Genomic DNA, 22,923 nt, shown 5'->3' with positions numbered 1-22,923 from the left:
GAAGGGGAAACAATGATATATTTCTATGAACGTGTGCTGCCAAATATGTATGCTGTCAAATCACTCTTCTCCTTCACTCAATCGCTGCTCTGGGCGTGAGTTTACAACCCACATCATCCATCCAGTCGAGTCGTATTGAAGAGTCGATTGCCAGTATCGGTAGTTCCTTCGCCGGTGAATTTATTATCCGAAAGACGGAGAACGATGAGGCTAACATTCCGTCTCAGGTCAAGTTCCGCGGCTAGATCTCCGACCCTGATCGACTCGACCTGGACAACTCCCGCAACCACCACAATTTGAACCGTAGAGTCCAGTTTATGGACGTGTTGTATGAAACCAGTGGCCGCCTTGCCGCTGTTCACCATCGAGTCCACCAGAAGCACCGTCCGTTGTCCCTCCAGATGATGAGGCGTCACATGAGAAGGCTGCGATGCGTGCATGAACATGGCGAGTGGAAAGGCATCGTTAACGCCCATAGCCATTGGCTCTCCCCCGCGCATCAATGCCACGATCAAAGTCTGTCCTTCGTGACAAAGTCGATATCCAATCGTCTCGTGGCCCTGGACGTGGGGAATCGCATACTCTTCCATGCCGATCATGCCGGTTAGATACTCACCGCAAGGTACCATCAAACTCGGCGATGGGCTTCTCTCAGGATAGGACTAGCAACTTTCGAGTCGCGCGTCGGCGTCATGAGAAGTTTGGCTGAGTTACAGCCTGTTCCATGACGGACCCGAGACAAGTTTCGTTCACTCCGACCCAACAAGATTGAGCTGATAAACGCCTCGATCGTGGACTTCACGAGTGGAAGTTTCCCTGAATCGAGTCGACAGGAGGCGGTGCTCGGTATGACCAATTGGTGCGCTTCAAGACCCTTGTTGATAGCGTCCAGCAGTGGCTGGTCCATGGATTTGCCTCTTTGATGCTCCTCCCCAACTACAACAATGGGTACGTCCGCCGCCTGGAGCATGGGCAAATCCAGAACACTATCTCCAAACGCCCAGACATATGTCTTAAAAGTATTCCGGAAACGTCTAACCAATGCGGCTTTCACAGCCGGAGTAACGATCGATGCGTCACCGGCTTGACCGCTGCCGATGACATTCACGGTGTTCGACAGGCCTTGTCTCTCAAGTACTTTTTCCCAGACCAGACGCAGTCCACAAGTGACAACCAGTGCGGTGATATGCTCCTGTCCTGCTATTTCTCGCAACAACAATACGAGCCCAGGGTGCATCGTTATGCAGCGGCCGTAGATTCGCAGAGGGCCTCGAACACGATGTTGTCCACCGCCTCTTCATATAATAAAGCGGCTTGACGAAACGCGGTATAAGAATACCCCATGGGGCTGCTGAATAGGGCCTTCAACGGGGTTATCGCGAGGGAGCGGTTGCATAACCTGATCGAGCTTTTCCCAAAACAGTGTACCGCTGTCCTCGGCAGCCAATGTCCTATCGGCATCGAAGACTACCACTGTATATAGCTTTCCTTGCCCTCCAGCAGCCTCCAGGATTTCGTCGAGCTCTTTTCGATGCTTTCTAGGTTGATGCCTTCATCTTTACATTGGAAGCAGTGTATGATCTTCGAGGCCACGCCCGGTTGCGAAACTGACTGTGAATAGGATGCTATGCTCGTAGCAAAGTCCAAGCAGCTCGGTTTGTTCGGTTTCTTGCCACCTCTTCAGGTGTTCAATTGACATGGGTGGTCGGCTTCTGGTATCCTTCAGGAGTTGCTCCATCACCAGTTTGGGGGCAACGGTCATGTAGATGATATGCGTGAACGTGTCCAGGTCATTTGGAGTGTATACCCTGCGTTCAACTCCTCCCTCAGGCCAAAACATGTAGTGTCCAGTGACTACCTCAACATTTTTGCTCTCCACGCATTCATTTCGGATCCAGTCGATGGCAAGTTTCCGCTGGTTTTGTTTCGAACTCTCCTCTAGAGCCTGGAAAGCACGGAGACCGCCGGCAGTGAGACTGGCAATCACCTCTGAGCCTTAATAGAACTTGAAATCCTCTCCTTCGAGTTCTTTTTGGAGTTGGTTCAGCAAGAATGTCTTGCCTGACCCTGGTATTCCGTAGATGCCGATGATTACTGGTTTAACGTTGGAAGAGGATCCGGCATCTGAGCCTGTAGGCTGGTCGGACAGAGAATCCATCAGGGTTCGGTGACCGTGTTCGATCGGTTGCTCGTCATGAAATAACCTTGAAGATGAATTTTTCGATGAGATCCAATCGCCTTCGGATGGAACTGCCTTTATACTTCGGATTCCAGTGAAGGGGACTACGGAGCCACGAAGGCAAACTGACCTCAACGAGGCACAATCCAACCACCGCAGATAATGAAGGGCTGTAATTATAGACTCGCATAGATGCTTCACGCTGCTCTAGTCTGATTAATAGTAAGCACGTTGCTTTTGTTGATGTTTATGTTGCCTGCCCACTGATTGTTCTGACAAACGTGCCCCTGTCCACCGAATGGTTGAATGCGGAGAAGCAAATATGAAATATGAAAGGCGAGCAAACAGGGAATCGTCACCATCTCACAAGTGCATACAATCTTTGGCTTTTGGAAGTTGCTGGACAGCGTTTCCGCATCTACCAGAACCCTTTCAGTCGTAAAACAAGATCTAACCATCCAGAAATATAAAATCGTAGTTCATCATTTGCTTCCTATCCGTCATAATGGAACCAGAGGTCATGCCTCCCACATACCCGGAGCTGTTCTCAGGGGAGAAGTGGCCATACCCGTCGTAGTCGGCGACTAACTCGCTTATACTCCAAAGGGTCAATCTGGTGCCGGGAAGCAACCTCGTCAAGTTGGGATCTTTCCCAGGACTCACCACCTCCCGTACGAGGTCGTAGCGAGGCACATTGCAGAGCATTGCAGCCGTCCGATAGAAGCTCCAGCGCAAAGTGTACTTCGTTATCATGTACGAATAAACCAAACCATGGTGGTAGGCCACAAACTCGGGTAGTTTGCGAACTGGGAAGCCATCATATTGAGCGCGGCTGAGGGGGAAGAAGACATCGGATGTCTCGCTGACCTTTTGACAGAAGGACTCGGCGGACCGGCGTTCCTGCAGCTCTTCGCGGACTCGGTCTCGGTACCATGATGGAGGCGTTTGCCGTGATAGACCCAGCATTCTGTGCCAGCGTCAGAGGTGTATATCAGCATTGAGATGCATGATTCGTTTGGCGGCAGGTGAGTGCATAATGATTGGATGAAAGACTCTAGAGCGAAAGGAAAACCCAAGAGGAACGAAAATATGGAAAATGCTTCTTAGGATGTGATCCTCAGCAGAGTGGTGCGTACATCAGAGTCTCTAGAAGTGCGAAGCAGTAGAAATTGGAGAAAAATAACGCGCAATCCAGGATAAGTGTTGTGCGAGGGGTTTTGTGCCTTGACCTTTACATTTACTGCGCCCAGAACCCACTGATAATGGTGCCTAGATACTACATATTTTACCTACGAGGTACAGTACCTGGAATTAGCACATGGTTTTCATAGGCATGCCATAAGATTCTCTGTTTATGTGTCTTTGCCAACCAAACTTACACATATATGTGCAGTCCTCATAACCGCACTTGAATGGCCAATCACTCTCGATATTAACATGATTGGGGGTTCCTAAACCAGCCTGTAAATCTCGCTAGAATCCTCACAGAATTACGCTCCTTCAAGTTCCTGGATGACCGCACACCGCTTGTCTATGTCTTTGGCCATGGCTAATTTGGCTTGCTCGCTGTTGAATAAATGAAGGAGGAGTCGGTCTTGGAACGACACCCACACGGCTTTGGAACTGCTCGGATATCCTACCTCAAAATGCTTCTCAAAGCGACCTTCCCGAGTGGCTTTGTAGTAGTAATAGTAACGATCTGCAAACAATGAGCGCCAAGTTTGCGGAGTTTCTTATACTACTTCTTAATCCTTGTGATTCGGCGACTGAGTGAGCCGTGTCTTCAATTCAACTCCCAGTCAGTTCAGCTCTGCACGACTCGCTCCATCATCAGAAGTTCGCCCTCAATACTCTAGGAAGGGTAGCCAAAGAGAAACGGTACAGTATGTCCTGTAAGGCTGAAGTGCGGATCTCCAACAGTTGCTGGGCACAGAACGGGTCTTCGGATATTATGAGGATCTAGATTAGTTACATATAACTAGTTAACTAAGCAATTTTGTTTTAGTCATTGTTAGTAGACACACGGACACTCTGTCGGGAGGTTTCAGGAATATTGCGTCGTAGTGGTCTCACCAACCTGAAGCCGGGGAGAGAATGGTCACTAATGAGACAAAAGCTGAGGAAAAGTAGTATTTATATAATGGTGTTGTTGGAAATTGAGCGAACGACTGACTGAACTCGACACTGTGAACAGTACGAGACTTGGGAATGAAGAGGTTGAGAAAAATATGTTTATGACGATCAAAGCTGGTTACCAACCGTGATGAGGCTAACAAACCTCCCTGGGTCTGAGTATCAAAGATATCACCTCGGGTTCGACTCGTTAATATTTCCTGCGTAGCGGCGAGATGTGAAGCATAGCAGAATCCAATGCTGATAGAGCTCCGAAATGAATACGAATAATATGAATAATTTGTGAATATGAATACCGTAAAAGTCTTGGCGAATAATGTGAATATGATTACGCCTTATATTCATATTCATGAACATTCATATTATTCATGAATACTTCGCATATATATAGTTAGGCAAATGAAGTTGTAACATCTAACGCCTCATTATTAGTCGCGTACCGCTTGAGCCATGCAAGGAAAGTCAGGCGCATTTGCTTTCCACCATTTCAATACCCAGTCAGGGTCACCGTCCGCAAACGAGGGATGCGACCAGCTAGCTGGAGAGAATCGAAGTATCGGTCGACGTCCGAAGCCTGCGTACATGGATACGGCTGAACCCGCTGAAGTGTCTTGTCACAGAATATCTGTGTTTCTTGGCGTTTCCCCACGGCTTCATTCCGTATTCGATTATATACCCCCATTCTTTCCCTTTTTAGGGAATAGATCACCATTGACCATTGTAAACCATATAAAATAGCTGCAAGAACAGCCTGTTTTCGTAGGATCCGGCTCTTCAGGATCAAGTTCAATCTATCTACGCTCTTTTGGAATCTAACGGGGTTTTCCCACCGTGTCCCTGCATTAATCACCTGATTGAGCGAAACCGCTATTTATCTCACAGTGTCTTCCACCGTAACTTAGGCATACCTGATGGGCGTTCCGCCTCTAATGGTAGACTAGGGTGAAATGGATATTTATGCTTGAAGAATTCGCGTACTTCGGAAACGATCAGTTCAGCACCCTCTTTGTTCATCTGTGCTTCGATCAGGGACGTCTTAATGCGCGGATCGAGGACCGCCGCCACGTAGTATAGGATGTTGTTGTCCATCATCTTAATAAACTTATCCATTTTCCTCCTCGCTCTTCCTATCGCCTCTCTAAGGTTGATACCCACGTCTTTAAACCCGCCTTTCGCCGTGTGATTGTCGTCTAGAAAGTCATCGAGGGCGCAATATATTAGGAGGCAGTCCATAAGGCTCGGACAACTCTTTAAACGTGGTTAGTATGATCCCAAAACGGTTTCAGAATCCTCTCAATTTGCTCCGGGGTGGACCATTCTGCGTCCACAAGATGTAGTATCCTCACGTCGGGATGAGTGCGTATAAACTGTGTAAGCTCTCTTCGAAGGCGGATCGCCTGGGTGATTATGATATATATCGAGTTCTATCGAGTATCGACGTCGTAGTTAATTTGCTTAGTTGGAGAGACGAGCTTCTATCTTGGCGGCGCTGTGGACTTCGGGCAACCCAGAGGACGAGAAGACGGATCTTGGCAATGGCACTTTTCTCCTCACTCGTGGTTAGGAGGGACCGGTTCTTATGAAGTTCCAATTCATCTTACGCTATCTTAGCTTCCCTATTCGAACTCGATCCTATTGCTGCTAGAATTTCCTTGTAGACGAGATTGATAACATCAGCCAAATAACGAATGAAGCTTCTCCGGCCATGGAATCGCATTACCATAGTGGCTTGAGACCGAGGCCATCATCCGCATCCTTATATTCTTTTAGTAGCTCGGTATATAGAATATTATAAAGGGTGCCATTATTGCAAGCATTGTCGCCCGTAATAGTTAGAACTTTCGGAGCGATGTCTAAGTTAGTTCGTAAATTATGGTAAGAAGGCAATCGGCCAGGTTTCGGCCTGAGTAAGGCCCCTGGATTTCCGCAAAGTCTAGGAGGACTTCTCGCTTTTCGAAGTCTAGGGTGATCTAATAACCGATCACACCCAAGATCGGTAATTGATTCTCGGACGTCCAAGCATCGAGCGATAGCGCAATGGAGTGGCAAACTTTGTGCCAAGCCTTGCTTGAGCGTAGCTCTATTCCGCTTTTGGAGAACTCATCCTTGATTCGATTAATTATAGAGAGTATCCGCGCTCTTAACGGAAAGCTTGACATTGCCAGCTTCAAAGACTGTTTGAAATAAAGAATGCTCCACCACCGTGAATGGCTGCCGTGTCTGGACTACCCACTGAATCAATGCTTGCTCAATGCTTAGACTTGCCTTAGGAAGGCGGACGAATCGACCGAGAGAGGTCATCGACGTTGACGACTGGCTCGGCGAGTCGCGTTTTCACCTATGGCGGGTACGGAGGTGGGTAATGAGGTTTGAGGTCGATCTATGAGCAGAATCGGTCGAGGACCAACTAATTATAAGCCAATTGCATGCAGACAGGTCTTGGCGGTTGTAAACAACCGATTGGGGTTATAACCGACATCCTTGCCCATTGGTGCTCTCTAATTAATGCGTTCTGAAGTGGATTGTCCATGTAAGTGGCGTTCTGGTTGCAAATAACAGATTACATTATAAAATCAGCATTAGAAATCTAGGAGCAGGTAGGATATCTAGCAAATAGGAATACGTCCATATAAGCACCATGGTCATGCTGGTAATGATCGCAGTTATTTCTTCTGCTTTTCATTACTTTGTGTGGTCTTAGATTCTCTTCAGGATGCGAAAGGGTTGGGATAGCCGCTACCATTCTATCTACGAGACTCGGATAACTAACTAGGAGAGAATGGAAACCCTAGATCGAAGGCTACAGGATTGTCATATGCCGATGAGAGGTCTTCCAAGCCATCATCTCGATCCTTGCTCTCCGTCATGCTCTTGGATCCAAACGCGTCCTCAATCGGGGAACGCATAATTCCAGAAGTCAAGGTGCCGATGGTGTCCCCGTCCAGCCTTGGAGTGTGCGTAGCAGCTCTTTCAATCTTACCTCCAATGGCAAATTCGTCAGCAGTCCAGGATCCTTCATATTGCGATTCGTTCATTGACAAAACGGAGTATAGCCGTTCCCCAGTATAATAGGATGGACCCGCCGATGACTGCTCTTCGAAGCCTTCAAACCAGCATGAGAACTTGAGAGGCTTGGATCGCACGTTGGCATCAGTGCTTCCACATTCGACCTCTGAATCCAAAACTTCGAAAGAGTTGGGGAATTCCTTAGCTTGCGAATGAAGGCAGACTTTCTGCGAGCTAGGGACAACAACTGGCAGTGAACGGTGCGCGAATTCCGGTGCCTTCCTAAGTGACCAGCTTTCGGGGTTGGAAAGCCATGATTCAACTACGCAGCGGCGTGAAGGAACAAGAGGGGTATCCCGCATGCTCCCTGGTGGAGATTGCGTACTGATCTTCAACTCGACAAACGGATCCGAGGCAATATCAGTTTCTAGGCTCGTATCGTCGTCCTCCGATCCAATGCCAAGCTCCACGGCCATTGAATCAGCACGTAACTTGTTCGACATTTCATTCCAGCGACTTGACTCAACGATATCGAGTGACCTGGTTTCAATGAGTCGACTGTGCAACCGGAGCAAGTCCCAGATTTGACCAGAATTATTCAGAGCATGTCTTAGGATAAAATAGTCGTCGAGTGGTTTCATGCTAAGACCGAGAAGGTCTAGATCGAGTTGCGACTCGTTACTAGATTTGCGGGCACCTTCTTCATGACGCTCTCTACGGACCGCCAGAGGGTAATGGGGGAGTTTGAGAACCCCACCTAATCTAGATCGGAGCCAATGAGGTGTCAGCGTTATTCATTTTCAATGAGAAGGCCAAGCCTGAGAATAACATACTCGATGCAGGATTCTAAGGCCTTCCCAACCGTACCAATATCAGGTCTCTTTGCGGGATCTTCGTTAAGCATTGACTTGATATAGTCGAACATGCCTATCAACGGCGTTCTCTGATATTCCAAAATCGTCCCTAGGTGTGCTAGCTGCTCCATGGGTTTAGTCCAAACTCCGGAAAGTGCTCTATCAGGAACTTTTCCATCAAGAATCCAGATCAGTGCTTCGAGCATGATACATCCTAGTGACCATATATCGGCAGACCGGCTGATAGTAGCTCCTGGCCGTCTCAATTCAGTGGCAGCATAGACCGTTGTTATGGGGCCAATTTCTTGTCCATACCTGCGGGGTCCAAATCGCTGTGCAGAGCCAAAGTCGCTCAAAAAGGCCTGGATGGGACGGGACCTTGACTCAATAATGAGGATGTTTTCAGGCTTGATATCTCCATGAATAATCGGCGGCGTTCTTCCATGAAGATAATGCAATCCAGAGGTAAGCTGCGAGAAGATTGCAACTAGTTTCCCTAAACGCTGAGGTCTAGCTTCATCAAGGTTTCGTAACCAAACTCTGAGGTTGATATCGGCGGCTGGTAACAGAAGCAATGCTGTCCGACCTTTGAATGAGATGGTCCCAACCAACGAGACAATGTGTGGATGGCTGATGCGTTTCAAGATTTCGATTTCGTTGTACGCATGGTAGGCAGCGCGTGCAGAGCTAGTGGGCACTTTGCGCGCAAATTTCATCAAAGAGAGTAGCCCAATAACCTCATCAACAATTGAAAAGGCTCCCACGCCCAAGAGACGCCGACTGACAAAGTTCTCAGGGGTCAGGTGAGGATAGATGATACTATGGTCAGCCATCCGGAGACAGAATCGACTGAAATTGTGTCCGCCGAACCCGGAGTAGTTGCTGTTGGAGATATATCCATTACCGGCTGAGCTGTGTCCGCTACCATTGAAGTCAAGGTCGTTCCAGTCGAGGTCTTCGAAGAAATTCCAGTCCTCTCCAGGCTCGTTCCCACCGAAGTCGTCATTGTCTTGTTCTGTGACCTCCTTTTGAGTTTCTTCATCGACCCACTCAAGCATGCACTTCCTTTCTTTGAAATGGTTTGCGATGTGTCCAAATCGCTGATCGAGGTCAAAAAATTGGTCGCGCTTTTGACAAAAACCGCACCAGGTCGGAAGCACTCCCGCAGATTTAATTTTGCTAGAGATTTCGTAATTTTTCGGATTCAGCGTCGGATGGAAGCGCTTGAAATGCTCCCGGAGTTTGTCCTTCCGACACAAGACCCTCGCATTTCCTTTTTCGGAGACACAAATCGAGCAGTGGTATCGTGGAGAAGGGAGGAATATACATTCATGTCTCTCCCACATATCCCGTCTCCGGAATCGTCTACCGCATTTTCGGGTACATTGATAGATCGAGTCTGAGCTTCGTCCCAAGCAACTCTCATCCAACGTCCGCTTGCACAATTCTCTTCGGCTTCTGGGACAGGTCTTTTCACTAAGTGGAGTCGAGCTTGCAGCGGTGCCCGATGACGGTAGGCTAGGGATAGCTGAGAGTGTTGAAGTCTGATGTCCAGAATGGAAGCCTGAGTCATTTCCAGATACGACAGGATAATTCGCAAACCAAGTTCGGACAACATCAACGGGGACACGTGTAAGGCAAGCGAAAGCTTTGAACTCTTCGTCTGCTGGAGGCGAGGAAGCTCCAAATCCGGTGATCCACTCTAAAAAGAGCCGTACGGCCCTGCCATCCACCGTCATGAGATTGGATCCATGCGCGTTTTGGCTTGGGCCGGGAGGGTACATCGCATGCTGGACTTCCACTGGATTGGTTTGAGGCTCGTTACCAGGCATTAAATATTCCGAGTTCTCCCTCTAAATGTTATCAGCGCTATTCATACTGACTAGGAATGAAACAAAGATTTACTGGTAATTAGAACTGAGCTGCGGTGCGACTCTGGAAAGCACGGCAAGCTGTCACTTACACTGTCTAATCCTGCGGTTGCAGGAGCCTTGCCGAAAATCAAGTTAGGTGATATGTGGTCTGATCCCATAGTGACATAGTAGGACTTTGATGCACTCAACAATTGCGACCGCGCCGCTTTGTGCTAAACTTTAGCTGCCCTGAATATCGATTCTCTTACTTAGATTCCAAAATATGGATCTGGCGGATTTTTGTAGCTTGATAACAATTCGTATCCATTTTGCCTCGTCGCCCTCTGGGCAACAGGTTCCGCCCTCTCACCACCCTTTCACAGGGGGCTGAGCGGAACGAGAGACTTCTCTGCAGGGCGATTCTATACCGGCAAGCAATTTTCAACACAGGTTGATGAGGTGGGCTCTTGGAGCATCTCCCAGTCTAAGAGACTAATCTTATGAACTGGATTGGATTGATAATGACGATACGGATGTGCGAAAGATTCTGTTCACCACAGGATTGATGCCTCAAGCATCATTAGTCAGGTGATCAACCGTCTATATCTAACTTACTGCGTAGACATCCCCAACTAACTAGTTAGTCTCCATAGAAATCAATCAATATAATCAGTCTTCTACTATTGTCGTCTTCACAACACCGTGCCAAACTTTTGGGCACTCTTTGACGCCTATACGGCCCTCGACCACTTCTGCCCCGCAACAAGCGGCTAACCTAAAACGGGGGATAGGGGTTGCCTAAAGCGGGTGATCGTAGGTGCCCAAAATGGGTAGCCGGGTGCCGAGGACGGGTGGTGGGAGAGCCCAAGACGGGTGAGAGGTGCCCGCGCCTTAGGGACATCGTCAAAAAATGTTAGGGACAAATCTCACCAGCCTTCAACCAATCAGAGTGCTTAATTTGGCTCAATATCACGTGGGGGGGTCGACCGATGCATTCCAGCTTCCATCAATAGGATGTTTTTCCTTGAAGGCGGCCTTGAAGGACGAACCGGCTAATTTGGAACCCACGCGCCAATGCTGAAATATAGACGGTTTTTCCTGCTTTTTTTTTTTGGTCTATAGCCTCCTTGACTGCTTTCTGTTTAGTCTCCTCTAAATATTTGACGCGTTTAGGCATGTTTGGTGAGGCATGTTTGGTGGTATAGACTTGAAGATAATGGTAAAATTGAGGTTTTGGTGTGGGTTGAGCGTTTGGTGTGGGAGCACAGGTTGTGGGGCGGTCATGGGGCACGGATACACGGGAAAAGACTGAGGAGTCCCGATTAGGCGTAGCCCAGGGGTAACGGGCAGCGATTGGAATAAATCGTGGCATTGGAATCAACAGGGGCACCTTGCAACATTAGCTTCCTTTGGTGGATTTACAAGTGAGAAAAGAGTTCAACAAGGGGTAGGATAATTTGAGGTGCTGTATGCAGCATGATCCGCGACTCTCTTTGGGGGCCAAGAAAATCTAAGCTAATGTCTGTTTTCAGTTTTCAATTCTCCCGAATGAACAGACTGCCGTTACCTTGATGTTAGACTGTCAGATACTTCTTAGATCTTGATGCCCGTTTGGAATAGCACAGCTCCAAAGAGACAACTGCCGGACGACTGCCCCTTTCACTCATGGACCCTGGAGATACCAAGCATGTTGCAAATGCTTCCTACTCTCCCATGCAATCAGGAAATGAGGCCAAAGATCCCATGATGGCACACGTACAGGAGAGCATTGCGACTACCGAGAATGAACATCGTATTCATTGGAGGGTGCCAACTCTTATGTCGGCCTATCTGCTAGCTGGAATTGGCCTTGTACTTGGACATCATTTCTTCTATACATCTTTGAACAGCAAAGTCGTCAGCAGCTCTATTTCTCAAACGTGGAACCTTCGAATCGGCACTGGACTCGCTTTTTTGGTTAAAGTGGTGCTGACAGGAGCGGTGGGGACAGCATGTGTCCAGAACGTTTGGAGTCTTCTTCGCCAGAAGGCAGTAAAAGTTACCACCATCGATTCTTGGTTTGGAGTGCTCTCCAATTCTTGGAAGTTGCTGGACCTCGTGGCCTGGACCCAAGGTCCGCTGGTCCTGTGTTTAGCCTTGCTTTGCTGGTAAGAATAATATATTTCGCAACATTTCAATTATTGCCACTATTACTGAACTCATTAGGCTGATTCCGTTCTCTGCAATCATAACACCCGCTACCTTGACTGTCGAACCGGCCCCTGACATGGCATCAACCTCGCAGTTGGTTAAGATACCACTCATCAACTGGACATATCCCATGTTCGAAACTCAGGGTGCTGGGTTTTATTATAGAACCACGGCCGACATGCAAAGAATTGCCACTACTGTTGCGTACAGCGGCGCGATGCTGAGTATTCCCGCGCCTGCCCCCAACGCATCATATGCCTTGCAATTTTATGGACCAACCCTTAAATGCATACCCGCGAACAGCTCCGTCACCGATGCTTTCAACAAAACATGGGCTTTTCGTACTCAGCCATACATTTCTATGGTTCCCTCATCAGCCAACTTCACGACAGATTTGGAGAAATTTCACAACTCGAGTCTTTCCTCGTCGAGTAGCACCTTACGGTATCTGGATCTTTATTCTGGAGACATGGCTAGATTATACATTGCCACTAAGAATGAGACTATCAACGGGACTTGGAATCCTCCTGCCATCAATGATTGTGGACTATATAATGCATCATACGATGCCCTCTTCGAGTTCAACAACGGACAGCAATCGATTAAGATCCGCAATCTGACTGATCTGCGACCGTTTCAGTATTGGAACTACCAGAACGAAAACTCGATATACTCTCCGTGGAATGAGAATTACATGTCTATTTTTGAGGCTTTCGGTCGCATTGTGGTTGGGTCTCTGTCATGGTCTGTCTCACTCGAGATAAACATGAACACTGAGGCGCTGAACACGGCTTTGATCAATTCTTTCGAGATGCGATCTATTTTAGCCACCGTAAAGGCCACCGGGTCTGGCGATACCACGTTTCTTAATAGTGAGATAGCGAACTTGGGTGGAGGGAGGAATTTCACCATGGCTGAAGCAGCGGAAGAGCTCTTTCAAAACCTCACTCTGAGCTTATACGGAACTTCCACGTATCGGTCTGTATACCCCTATTATGTTAACGAAGAACGGATGCTGACTTTGACCTATAGAGATTTCGAGAATGCCACGGCCCCAACCAATCTCACGATTTTCAGCCCGCAAAACATTTACGTCTATCAGCCTAGGAATCTAGCTCTCGCATATGGATTGGCGGTTGGCTTCTCGATTCTTGGAGTCTTGGCTGGCTTCGTTGCGGTCGTCGCCAACGGTGCTTCTTACGCGTTTGATTTCTCTTCGATTCTAAGGGTAACGAGAAATCCGGAACTCACAAATGCAGTCCAGGCGGATGTAACGAATGGCGCAGAGCCCCTGCCTAGTCATTTAGCAAAGACAAAGATGCGGGTCTTACCTATAAGTGTGTGATAGCTTCCTAGGAGCTAGGTACTACATATTATGTTGACGATATATCCTCGGGATTACATATTAGCTATACCTAACTAGTAACTAGTCACTACTGTGACCGTTCTAGAAGATTATATGAATGCCAACGCTCTGCCTACCGCTCCTCCAACTGTATGTATCTGTCACAAGCATAAAGATAAGTGGCTGGTGAGATTTTCCCTCCCGATATTATGGGTTGAAACCCTTGGTTGGCTAAGGCTGGGAGCCTAAGCCTGATTAGGTCAAGGGTTGAATCAAAATCCAACCCTCGTCGATGTAAACAAGAAAGGTTTTGTCGCAGACCAAGGTTTCATCTAAGGGAGCTCGAGGCTACAAACTGCATTAATAAACTTGCCACGAATCTCATATATCTGGAGGGCCAGGGGACCAGGCATTGACATAAGAACACGCAACTTGAACGCAACTTTCAGATACCGAGAACAACTTACAACAATACAACTCTGCTGCTTGCTCATCAAACTATTTTGCCTTCCAAGTTCCAACCACTTAGCACGTCACGGGCGACAGGTTTCCCCTTCTTGTTCTATTCCTTAGCTTAATCTAGAATACCTTTGGCTACGTGTATGTTGTGTGCATCCAGCTACCGTGCCGTAACACCCGATTCTGAGAATTTCCCGCCGAATGAGAATTTCCCACCCGTGCTAATTAACCTTCCCCCCTACGTGATGGAACACACGCCGTGCTGGAACGAAGTCGAGGTACTTTGACTTCAAACAGCTCAGAGGCTCCACGCATATTGTAATTCTTATAATTTATATAAACTAGATTTTCCAGCCGCCTTTAAATATGGAGGCTTTGTGAACCATAAAAATTACAATTGCTTGGCTGCATTCTGCGGAGTGGACGAAGTGCATAATAGACACTGCCATAGTACTTCCACGTTATAACGCCACCCACCGCGTTTTTTCTTTTTGCAAAGACATAAAACAAATTAATCTAAGACACAAAATCCAATTATCATGCTAGAAAGTCTTCATCTGAGGCATGCGCCGTGTTGGAAGCGATCCCAAATATTTCTAGCACGCCAATCGGTACTTGCGGCCAATCAAACTTCCGCTTTCGGCGACCCATACAGTCACGGGATTATTACATAACAACGTATCGATTATAAAACACAACCTGACCGGACCCTCTAATCTTAGCCTGGGCATACTAACGCTCTTGGGCGATGCGGACGTCCCTGTGTGAAGGAACCAGCCTACTAATATAATTTCCCCCTGCGTGTGTGAACGAATTAGTAGCCCAGCAACATCACAACCTCCTGCCATAGCTTCTGAGATGCATATAGCATACGGTCAAGACTTACGAAGTTCTAGAAGCCCCACGAAGACGTGGTAATCGTCTGACTATATATTTAGGGTTTAGCGACTGTACTTTACCCGATAGCGCTATCATCCTCGTGCTCTTTGCTCTCTTCTATTTTACGAGCGCCTCGTTCAGCTCCCAATCCGCTAAGATTTTCGAGGAAGAAATGAAATGCGGATGGGTAGCCCCTAGAACCCGTTCTCGAAACCGTGTACACTCTATCATTAGACCGATAGCCTCTGGATCTCGACCCTGCGCTTTCCACGTGAAGGGAAGATTGTTCATGCTGGTCAGCGTGTCTGGATGCTTTGCGCCAAGCACCCTCTTTCTTGTCTCCATCACTTGCACCTCCAGCTCTCCAGCCTCCTTCCATCGGCCTTGATTCCTGTACGTCGACGCCAGGTTGGCCATGCTAGCCAGCGTGGAGGGATGCTTTGCGCCAAGCACCCTCGCACTCGTCTCCATCACTTGTACCTCCAGCTCTTCGGCCTCCTTCCATCGGCCTTGATTCCTGTACGTCGACGCCAGGTTGGCCATGCTGGTCAGCGTGTCTGAATGCTCTGCGCCAAGCACCCTCGCATTCGTCTCCATCACTTGTATCTCCAGCTCTTCGGCCTCCTTCCATCGGCCTTGGTTCCTGTACGTCGACGCCAGGTTGGCCAGACTGGTCAGCGTGTCTGGATGCTCCGCGCCAAGCACTCTTTTCTCCATATCGAACACTTGATTAATCGGTTCTTCAGCCTCATTCCATCGTCCATCTTTGTAAAGACACATTCCGTACCTCCACATAAGATCCACCTGGGTTTCCAATCTTTATTCACAAGATTGGACTCTAGCACATAGCGCGCATGGGGTAGGTAAGCCCTCTAGACGCTTCGGTTCTCGTGGTTATCATCGGGGAAAACTTGTTCTAGTCGCATAATAGTTTTCTCGGTTAATTGCGCAAGCAGCTCTTCTTTCCGCAACCAGTTCCGCGTTGCTAAATGCACCAGCCGATGGAGATCGAGGCACTCGTCGGCCGGCCGCCTATTGACGAACGAATACGCGGTAAGTGTTCCGATCGCATCCACCTCCTTCTTCCGCGACGCCCCTGGCAGAAGAAGAGACTGTGGAATGTCCTTTGGCTCTACACAGGCCATAAACGACAAGTAATCGGCCGCCAGCCGATCGCGCCGCCGGATTTGATCAAACGAGATTAACCACGTTGTGGCTACCGGATTCATGATATCGCGATACCTCCCGTCGTCTTCAAACTCCTCGCTAAGAAGATCAATCACCTCTTCTTCCTGTTCGACCAGGAGCGACAGATGGTCTGTAAGTAATATTGCATTCTCATTAATGTACGCCGCTGCCTGGACAATGGCTAGCGGAAGGTAGGTGAGCTGTAAAAGGAGTGCACCCGTCTCTTTCCCGCTTTTGGCGAGCTCCGTATTAACCAGGCACTTCCCTAGTAATTGGGAAGCCGCGTCTTCTCCCATCTCCGGAACGTCCACGACGTCCTGTTGCGCGAGCTTGACTGCTATCTTCCTGTCCCGCGTCGTGAATATAACAGCTCCTTGCTTACTCTTTGGGAGGTAGTCGATCAAAGGGTGCGATCCCTGCCCAAGCTGCTGCAGCCCAGGTCCAGCCTTGGCAATCCACATATCGATGTCGTTGGCATTATCGAACACTAGTAGCCACCGCCCTGTGCTTTCTTTGCTCAGATGGTCCTGCACCAGTCTCTTTATATCCGCCTTGTTGTCTTTAAATCCAGATATGCCAAGCTGCCGAGTAGCGTCCAAGTATGATTGGTGTAGGCTTTCCATGTTGACTACGGAAATCCAGATAACCGAGCAGTGCTTTTGCTTGTCGGCGACGCGGCACAGCAGCTCGATAACAAGCTGAGTCTTTCCTACACCTCCAAGTCCAGTGATCGCGAGTTTCGCGGTACGATGCTTGCTGAACAGCATTTCTTCGAGCCGAGCCAGCTCAGGCTCACGGCCAGTGAAGCGAGAGTTCCGCTCAAACGGCACAACCCATGTCGGATTTTCTAGGGGTGTTTTTGGCTGTCTGGCGGAGGATACTAGTAGTTGATCCCGAAACAACTCGCTTAACTGGTGGTTTTCCGAATATCTCTCGAGCTCCCTAAGGAGCCGCCGAAATGCGTGATGCTCGCCCTCGCCGTAAATAGCTTCCATATGAATATCGAAAATTCCAAGTAGAGAGTAAAATTTGTCTTCGGGTCGCTTGGTTATTCTGTTTGCCGCCCATAACATGCGCTCATCGATAGTAAAGTGAGACAACGGCTCCCCTCGAAGCGCGTGAATGGAAATGTTAGCAACCTGGTGAATCTGCTTTTCTAGCGTCTTTCTGTCTCCAAGCAGCTCGCGCTTTTGCGAGAAAAATTCGACGCATCGGGGAGCAATGAGCTCTTGTAGCGTCTAGCCTCGAGTGAACCACCGACTATTCCGCACCTGGGAGTCTCTGTCATCTTCGCTCATAGAAGCCGAGACATCCGTAAGGAAAACATAGCATTTGATGGCATTCTGGTACCATCGAAACATAGAGTTGATACTTTCGGTAAGCTCGGCGGCATTTGTCTTGTCGATACAACAGGTGTCTATCCAGCAGTAGCCCAGCCCGTCAGTCTTGGCTTGGACTGCGCAGAAGTGAAGCTTGTCGTAGCCAGCCTTGCCACTTCCAGTGCCATCTGTGATGTCTTTGTACGTGACTTCATAGCCGTCATGTCCCCAAGTGTGAGTGTGCGAGAGTATGGCATAGCGAGGAACCTCATCTTCGGCAAACTCGGCCAGGCTGAAGCTGGGGTAATCGTCGAGCTGAAAAGGCGCATTGTTGCACCGGATTTAAGAAGGCATGGGCCTCACGAGAGGATGATTTGAGCCATGAACCCGATGGCAATCGAACCAATTCATGGAAGAGATGGCTTCACATGCACTCGAAGTTGGGATGGATTGAGGTAGTTAGTACGGTGGAAAATAATCGCTGAACTGGGCCTAGCGCGCATTTTCCTTTGTCTTCGTCTAGGGACAACTTCTAATATGTTCAATCTGTTCCTTCTCTCATAGACCTTAGCATGGAGGATATCGCCTTCCTCTAGATTGTCTTTACGAGTATTATGAAGAAGCCTATAATGCTCTTAGGAGCCATGACATGCAGCATGGCTATAGCTTCCTGCTGAACCGGAGTAGACCTGTCCCTATTACTATGGCTGTCACTATGTCCCGATCCCCTCCACAATCTGCCTAGCAACCTCCGTCGTTAGAAGAGTTCTTTGCTGATATTGAGCGTCGACGGCTTCAGCCTACTCTGCATAACTGTAGTGACTTGAATACAATGACCAATATTTTGGCAAAGACAGGCCGGGAATGGGACCCGACAGAACTGATCGAAGCACGGAATATGGCTCTCGCTACAAGCGGAGTATATGCTTCCTGTACCCCAACAATGGCATGGAATTATAACTTTGGGAATATGGAAGCTTCTACGCTGAAAGATTTACCCAAGTCGATGCTCAAAATGCTCTTTTGGGTCTCGAGATGTGCCTAGAGAGCGCCCTAAGCACGCTGCAGCAGAGGCGGCTTCAAATGCCTGGAAAGGACTCGGTCCGCGCAAGCGGCAGCGACGTCAGTAAAAAGAAGATAGGCCTGATAATATAGAGTAGCTGATATATGTCACTTAACAGGAGTAGACGGAAGCCTCCCGCCGAACACCCTTTCGTATGCTTATGGAAGTGTTGCATGGAGAGCGCTTACACCCGAACAGTTCGAGAACATGTACTTATAAACGTATATCTAGTTATAGCTAGGAGCGCATGATCGCGAGCGACTTACTTGATGCACTTTATTCTGTACTAGTATCAATTAGGAAACCGGGTGCGAAATTCTCACCAGCCTTACCAAAATAATTCAGTCGAATTGTTGTTTTGGACTGCACTTGGACTGGTGGCGCAGCATTGGGACGCCCACCGCCTTTTTCGGATGGGTCCTCCGTTATGGATACAATCTGAGGCCTCAACGCGGGGACGGAGAACTAAAGGCAAAATGCCTTGTTCTTATTTCCACTTGCCCATTGTTGTCTCCTATGGTTGGGTGTTCGTGTACCCTAGGTAATATCCACGCGATTGGTCTCAAACACCAGATTTCAACAAGGAAGGTCTTCAAGATTCTGATAAAACATAGGTTGGAACCGGTATTTGGGATTTATGACAGAACTCACAGAAGAGAAGGGGTGTGAAACAAGTGAAACAAGATCACAAGCAACCCCACATTCCACGATCGAGAGATTCGTCGACCTTAGAGATCTTCCGGATGGAGATTACCCGCGAGAGGGTCGATATCGGGGACGGGATCTCGCTTGGGTCCCTTCATCCTTGTGAGCGCGAGGGTCTCAGGCAGATTGATCCGCCAGATGCCCATAACATCCTCATAACATTCCGTACTGGTGCTTTCGCTTGCGACCTGCAGGAACCTGGATCCTGGGCCAATGATCTGCATCGCGTGATGCTCTCGATTCATCTATGCCACGCGCCTCATCCACATTGTCAATATGGACTGAGAGTCCGTTCCGGGTGGAGGTTATTGAATGACTATCGCATGTGCTCAGGTGGCTTTGCCGAATGGTCTCTTGAAATGACTTGCGGGGTACAATAAGGTCTTCTAGAATTGTTCGTTGGTTCCTAGAGTCTTGCGAATGTTGTCTCTGATGAGTGATGACAAGTAGTCCTCATCCATCCTTTGGAATGTAGGAATATCTATCCTGACTGGATCTCAGCTCAGCTTCGCTGTGGGCTGATTTTCGAGTGCGTATAGGAAAGGGATGAACCGTGAATGTGAGGAGTTGGAAGAAGTTGGAGGTGTCGCCCTGCACGAGCGAAGCTAGGAGAAAGTTTAAACACGGGGAAAATGCATCAATTTAATTTCTGGTGTCCAATCGTTTCCAATCGAATCCTTCCATCGTCCTAAAACATCAACCATGCTTCCATCTTTGTTTTCAACGGTTGTTGTCTTCCGTCTGACCTTCTGGTATGGGCATACCAACCGTCCAACCTCGACAGGCATCATGAACATCGCGTGGCGAATTCCAGCCAACAAGACAATCAGACAACGAAAGAAGTGCCCGAAGAACGACCTCGTCCAGCTTCTCCTGCATTTGGACGAGATATCCCTGAAGGATTCATGCTTGTTTGCCCCGGATCAACGTGCGGAATATTGGAACCTCTAGGGATTTATATTGCTCTCGAATTTCCATTCGCTAGAGATGATCTAAGTGCCGACTATTTCTCGCCTCTCGGCTGGAGCCTCTAAGGGGGTCATTTCTTGCATTACGCCGACTTAGGCTCTTGGAAACCTCCGGCGGAAATTTCAGGCCTCTTATGTTAAAGATGACAACCCAACAAGAGCCTAGCTGACCCCAGGTCTCTCAATAGCATTTTGCGGTGAGCCCCTCCCTTGGGTCTATTTTGATGAGGAATATGCGGACGAAGCTTCTATCCACCACTCTATGCTCAGAATCCCAGCCGTTGAGATGGGCTCCGCAATCCATTTTCGCTCGTGTTGCTGTTAATACTTCCAAGAAACAAAGCTTCACATGGTCGAGGCTTGAAGTAAATTATCCGGAACGAAGCAGCCCTTGCAGACACCGTTCTGACGACAAGGAGCCATGGATCTCCCGGCCTGGGCTGCGATGCTGCATCCGACAAAGGATCCATGCCGGAGCTGGAGTTGGATTTCTGACGTTCTAATTTCAACCACTCGGTGTGTCAAATACGTGAGTGGAGGGTAAGCAGTTTCAAGTCACATCAAGAACCCTGCGGTGTCTTGCTGCATATCCCCAGGCCCTACTCTGCAACCCCTAGGGTTACCCTGGATTCCATACGGTATGTCATCCTCCCCAGAAACCCGTTCATGCAGCGCAATATCGGCATCCCCGGGGTCTCGGTCTATATTCCCTTTATTGAGATCTATCCGATTGAATTCGCCATGGCCCCCTGGTACCTCGGTCAATACATGGCTGGTTCGCCGGATTACCTTTCGTCATTCGCTGACTGGGGTCGAGTGTTCTCCTGTAAGTCGTAGCTGTTTGGGGTGCGTCTCATTCATGGTGCAGTCATATTGTAGGCTATTCGCTGTTTCTCAGGGCACCGATGGATCGTATGTGAAGAAAACTCCTTCAGAGACGAAATCCGAATTTTGGTATACTCTTCCGCAATTAAATCTGTCTAGTTGAGACCTATTACGGCCGGCTAGAAGCGAAGATGGTACTATTTTCTACGAGATACCAACAATCGCCTGACGTATAGCACGAACACTCCTCTTTTGCTGTGGCTATCATTATTCATATTATTCTCATAATTGTCGATCCTTCATTCAATGCTTTTATTCCCCTCTCGCCGTTTTATGCCTGCTTCTGAGCGTCTGGATACTTGTTTACAAACCCTCAAACCGCAATTAACTATCAGGAGAGGCACCTAGCACCACCATGGTCGTTACGACGATGAACCATTCGGAGGAAGAAACTCAGTCGAGGAGTCATGCATTAATTGCCGTGGCTGCAGTAATGCTGTTTGTCACATACCTCACAGTGTCACTGAGATTATGGGTTCGAGGCCGAATGATTCATTCACTTGGCTGGGATGATGCTCACATGTGCATCGCGCTGGTAAGTTTGCATGGCATCAACGGAGGTTGTATACGGTATTAGAGAGCGCTGACTTAAATCAGGTCGCATTCTCGATGAACTGCATATCGCTGTTCATCGTTGCGGCGAATGGGGGTGGCACTCATCTTCGAGATGGGGCGCAATTACGCCGGGCGTTGACGGTAAGATATCCATTTGATATGCCTTGTTTAACGTCAAGACTTACACGAGTAGTGGTCGATTATAAACGAGGTATTCTACGTCCTCACGCACATCTTTATGAAGATATCTCTCGCGATCCTCTTCCTACGGCTCATCATCGTCAAGTGGCAACGATATCTCGTCTTTATCGTCATCGGTCTCGGCACTATAGTCAATATCGTGTCCATCTTCTTTGTCATATTTATGTGTGGTAACCCACGTTCCTATCTCGACCGAGTCGTCACGAAGAAATGTGTCAACAGCACAGTCCAGATTGCCATGGCTTACGAGCAGGCTGGGGTAACACTGATGACCGACTGGGTGTTGGCAATCCTGCCGGTATTCCTTCTGTGGAATGCGAAGATGGATAGGAGAACCAAGGTATCAGTTGGATTTATCCTCCTCCTGGGGACGACCGGTTCCGTCGCCGCTGTCGCTCGTTTCCCTTATATCGAAAACATTGCCCTTGTCGACGATTTCTTCTGGAATGCGTCGAACCTCGCCATCTGGTCCACCATTGAACTCGGCACCGGCATTACTGCTGGCTCGCTCGCAACTTTGCGGCCACTTTTCAAACGCATTGCGTACCACGTGAATAAATCCACCCGATCAGGAGGAGGGACATTTGGCAGCTTCGGCGATAGGACCGGCCCATCCTCTGCTCAAATATACGGAACTAACTCCCGCACTCGATCGCAACATGGCGGATGGCAGGGTGGCGCTGGGAACGGAATACACCAGGACATCAAAGACCATCGGCACGGGGATATGATCGTGTCCGTCAAGGAGGAGTCACATAGCCGCGAGAGCAGTGCAGCAAGCAAAAATACCGATCTGGAGCGGGGTACGAATCGTGGGAGTGACCAACCGATCCTACCGAAACCTCCGAAGACCTTCCAGAAAGGTCCGCACCGGACGAGTCTGCGAAAAAGCTACCTGAAATGGGATGGGTTTCGAACAGACCATTCAGCCCAAACAACGACTACTTGCACCGGGAAGTTGAGCAAAGTCGACGACCGAGAACATCAGTCATCGAAAGGAAGTCAGAACCATTCAAGAGGGAGGAGCATCACCGCCCTGTGGTCGGGGAAGAACAGCAAGGAGAACCTGCATGAACGAGAGGCGCGATCGGGCGCCAGTAGCGTCGAGCTCGGCCATGTGCCACGAACAGAAAGTAGGGAA

The 22,923-nt window shown here is 48.6% G+C and overlaps 6 protein-coding genes across 6 annotated transcripts; 2 read left to right on the top strand and 4 right to left on the bottom strand.

Moving 5' to 3' along the window:
• Window positions 1-113: 113 nt before the first annotated feature.
• P152DRAFT_468344 (uncharacterized protein) lies at window positions 114-3,145 on the bottom strand (the record flags this gene model as incomplete). Its single annotated transcript, XM_033680820.1, has 8 exons — window positions 114-581; window positions 635-1,192; window positions 1,279-1,362; window positions 1,400-1,534; window positions 1,613-1,976; window positions 2,007-2,137; window positions 2,769-2,810; window positions 2,843-3,145. 8 exons carry the CDS (start codon window positions 3,143-3,145, stop codon window positions 114-116), a joined length of 2,085 nt encoding a protein of 694 aa, XP_033531125.1.
• Window positions 3,146-4,733: 1,588 nt separating this feature from the next.
• On the bottom strand, window positions 4,734-5,091 carry P152DRAFT_461441 (uncharacterized protein). The gene has a single exon (XM_033680127.1). The coding sequence runs from the start codon at window positions 4,894-4,896 to the stop codon at window positions 4,741-4,743; it is 156 nt and encodes a 51-aa protein (XP_033531124.1). The 5' UTR covers window positions 4,897-5,091; the 3' UTR covers window positions 4,734-4,740.
• Window positions 5,092-7,011: 1,920 nt separating this feature from the next.
• Window positions 7,012-10,532, bottom strand: P152DRAFT_516669 (kinase-like protein). Its single transcript, XM_033682963.1, has 3 exons — window positions 10,136-10,532; window positions 8,152-10,025; window positions 7,012-8,080 (listed from the first exon to the last, which is right to left on the bottom strand). Exons 1-3 carry the CDS (start codon window positions 10,202-10,204, stop codon window positions 7,078-7,080), a joined length of 2,946 nt encoding a protein of 981 aa, XP_033531123.1. The 5' UTR covers window positions 10,205-10,532; the 3' UTR covers window positions 7,012-7,077.
• A 1,239-nt stretch (window positions 10,533-11,771) lies between these two features.
• P152DRAFT_403231 (uncharacterized protein) lies at window positions 11,772-13,560 on the top strand (the record flags this gene model as incomplete). Its single annotated transcript, XM_033676695.1, has 3 exons — window positions 11,772-12,172; window positions 12,231-13,193; window positions 13,248-13,560. 3 exons carry the CDS (start codon window positions 11,772-11,774, stop codon window positions 13,558-13,560), a joined length of 1,677 nt encoding a protein of 558 aa, XP_033531122.1.
• A 1,455-nt stretch (window positions 13,561-15,015) lies between these two features.
• Window positions 15,016-17,816, bottom strand: P152DRAFT_468342 (uncharacterized protein; the record flags this gene model as incomplete). Its single annotated transcript, XM_033680819.1, has 4 exons — window positions 15,016-15,702; window positions 15,777-17,324; window positions 17,358-17,720; window positions 17,793-17,816. 4 exons carry the CDS (start codon window positions 17,814-17,816, stop codon window positions 15,016-15,018), a joined length of 2,622 nt encoding a protein of 873 aa, XP_033531121.1.
• Window positions 17,817-21,396: 3,580 nt separating this feature from the next.
• P152DRAFT_380275 (uncharacterized protein) lies at window positions 21,397-22,356 on the top strand (the record flags this gene model as incomplete). The annotated part of the gene is made up of 2 exons (XM_033675714.1): window positions 21,397-21,561; window positions 21,775-22,356. Coding segments are annotated over 2 exons (747 nt in total), but the record flags the coding sequence as incomplete, so codon positions are not given.
• Window positions 22,357-22,923: the final 567 nt, after the last annotated feature.

The sequence above is a fragment of the Eremomyces bilateralis genome (genome assembly GCF_010015585.1).
Source record: "Eremomyces bilateralis CBS 781.70 unplaced genomic scaffold P152scaffold_24, whole genome shotgun sequence".
Classification (NCBI taxonomy): domain Eukaryota; kingdom Fungi; phylum Ascomycota; class Dothideomycetes; order Eremomycetales; family Eremomycetaceae; genus Eremomyces; species Eremomyces bilateralis.
Note: the sequence above shows the minus strand (reverse complement) of the source record. Positions and strands in the feature narration are given on the sequence as shown.

What these genes read in the sequence shown, in the direction of transcription:
- P152DRAFT_461441 (XM_033680127.1), bottom strand. Translation starts at nt 4,896, where the DNA reads ATGTACGCAGGCTTCGGACGTCGACCGATACTTCGATTCTCTCCAGCT.
- P152DRAFT_516669 (XM_033682963.1), bottom strand. Translation starts at nt 10,204, where the DNA reads ATGGGATCAGACCACATATCACCTAACTTGATTTTCGGCAAGGCTCCT. An exon ending in CAACCGCAGGATTAGACAGT is followed by an intron (nt 10,026 to 10,135) that starts GTAAGTGACAGC and finishes GATAACATTTAG; the next exon opens with AGGGAGAACTCGGAATATTT. An exon ending in GCCTTAGAATCCTGCATCGA is followed by an intron (nt 8,081 to 8,151) that starts GTATGTTATTCT and finishes GCTCCGATCTAG; the next exon opens with ATTAGGTGGGGTTCTCAAAC.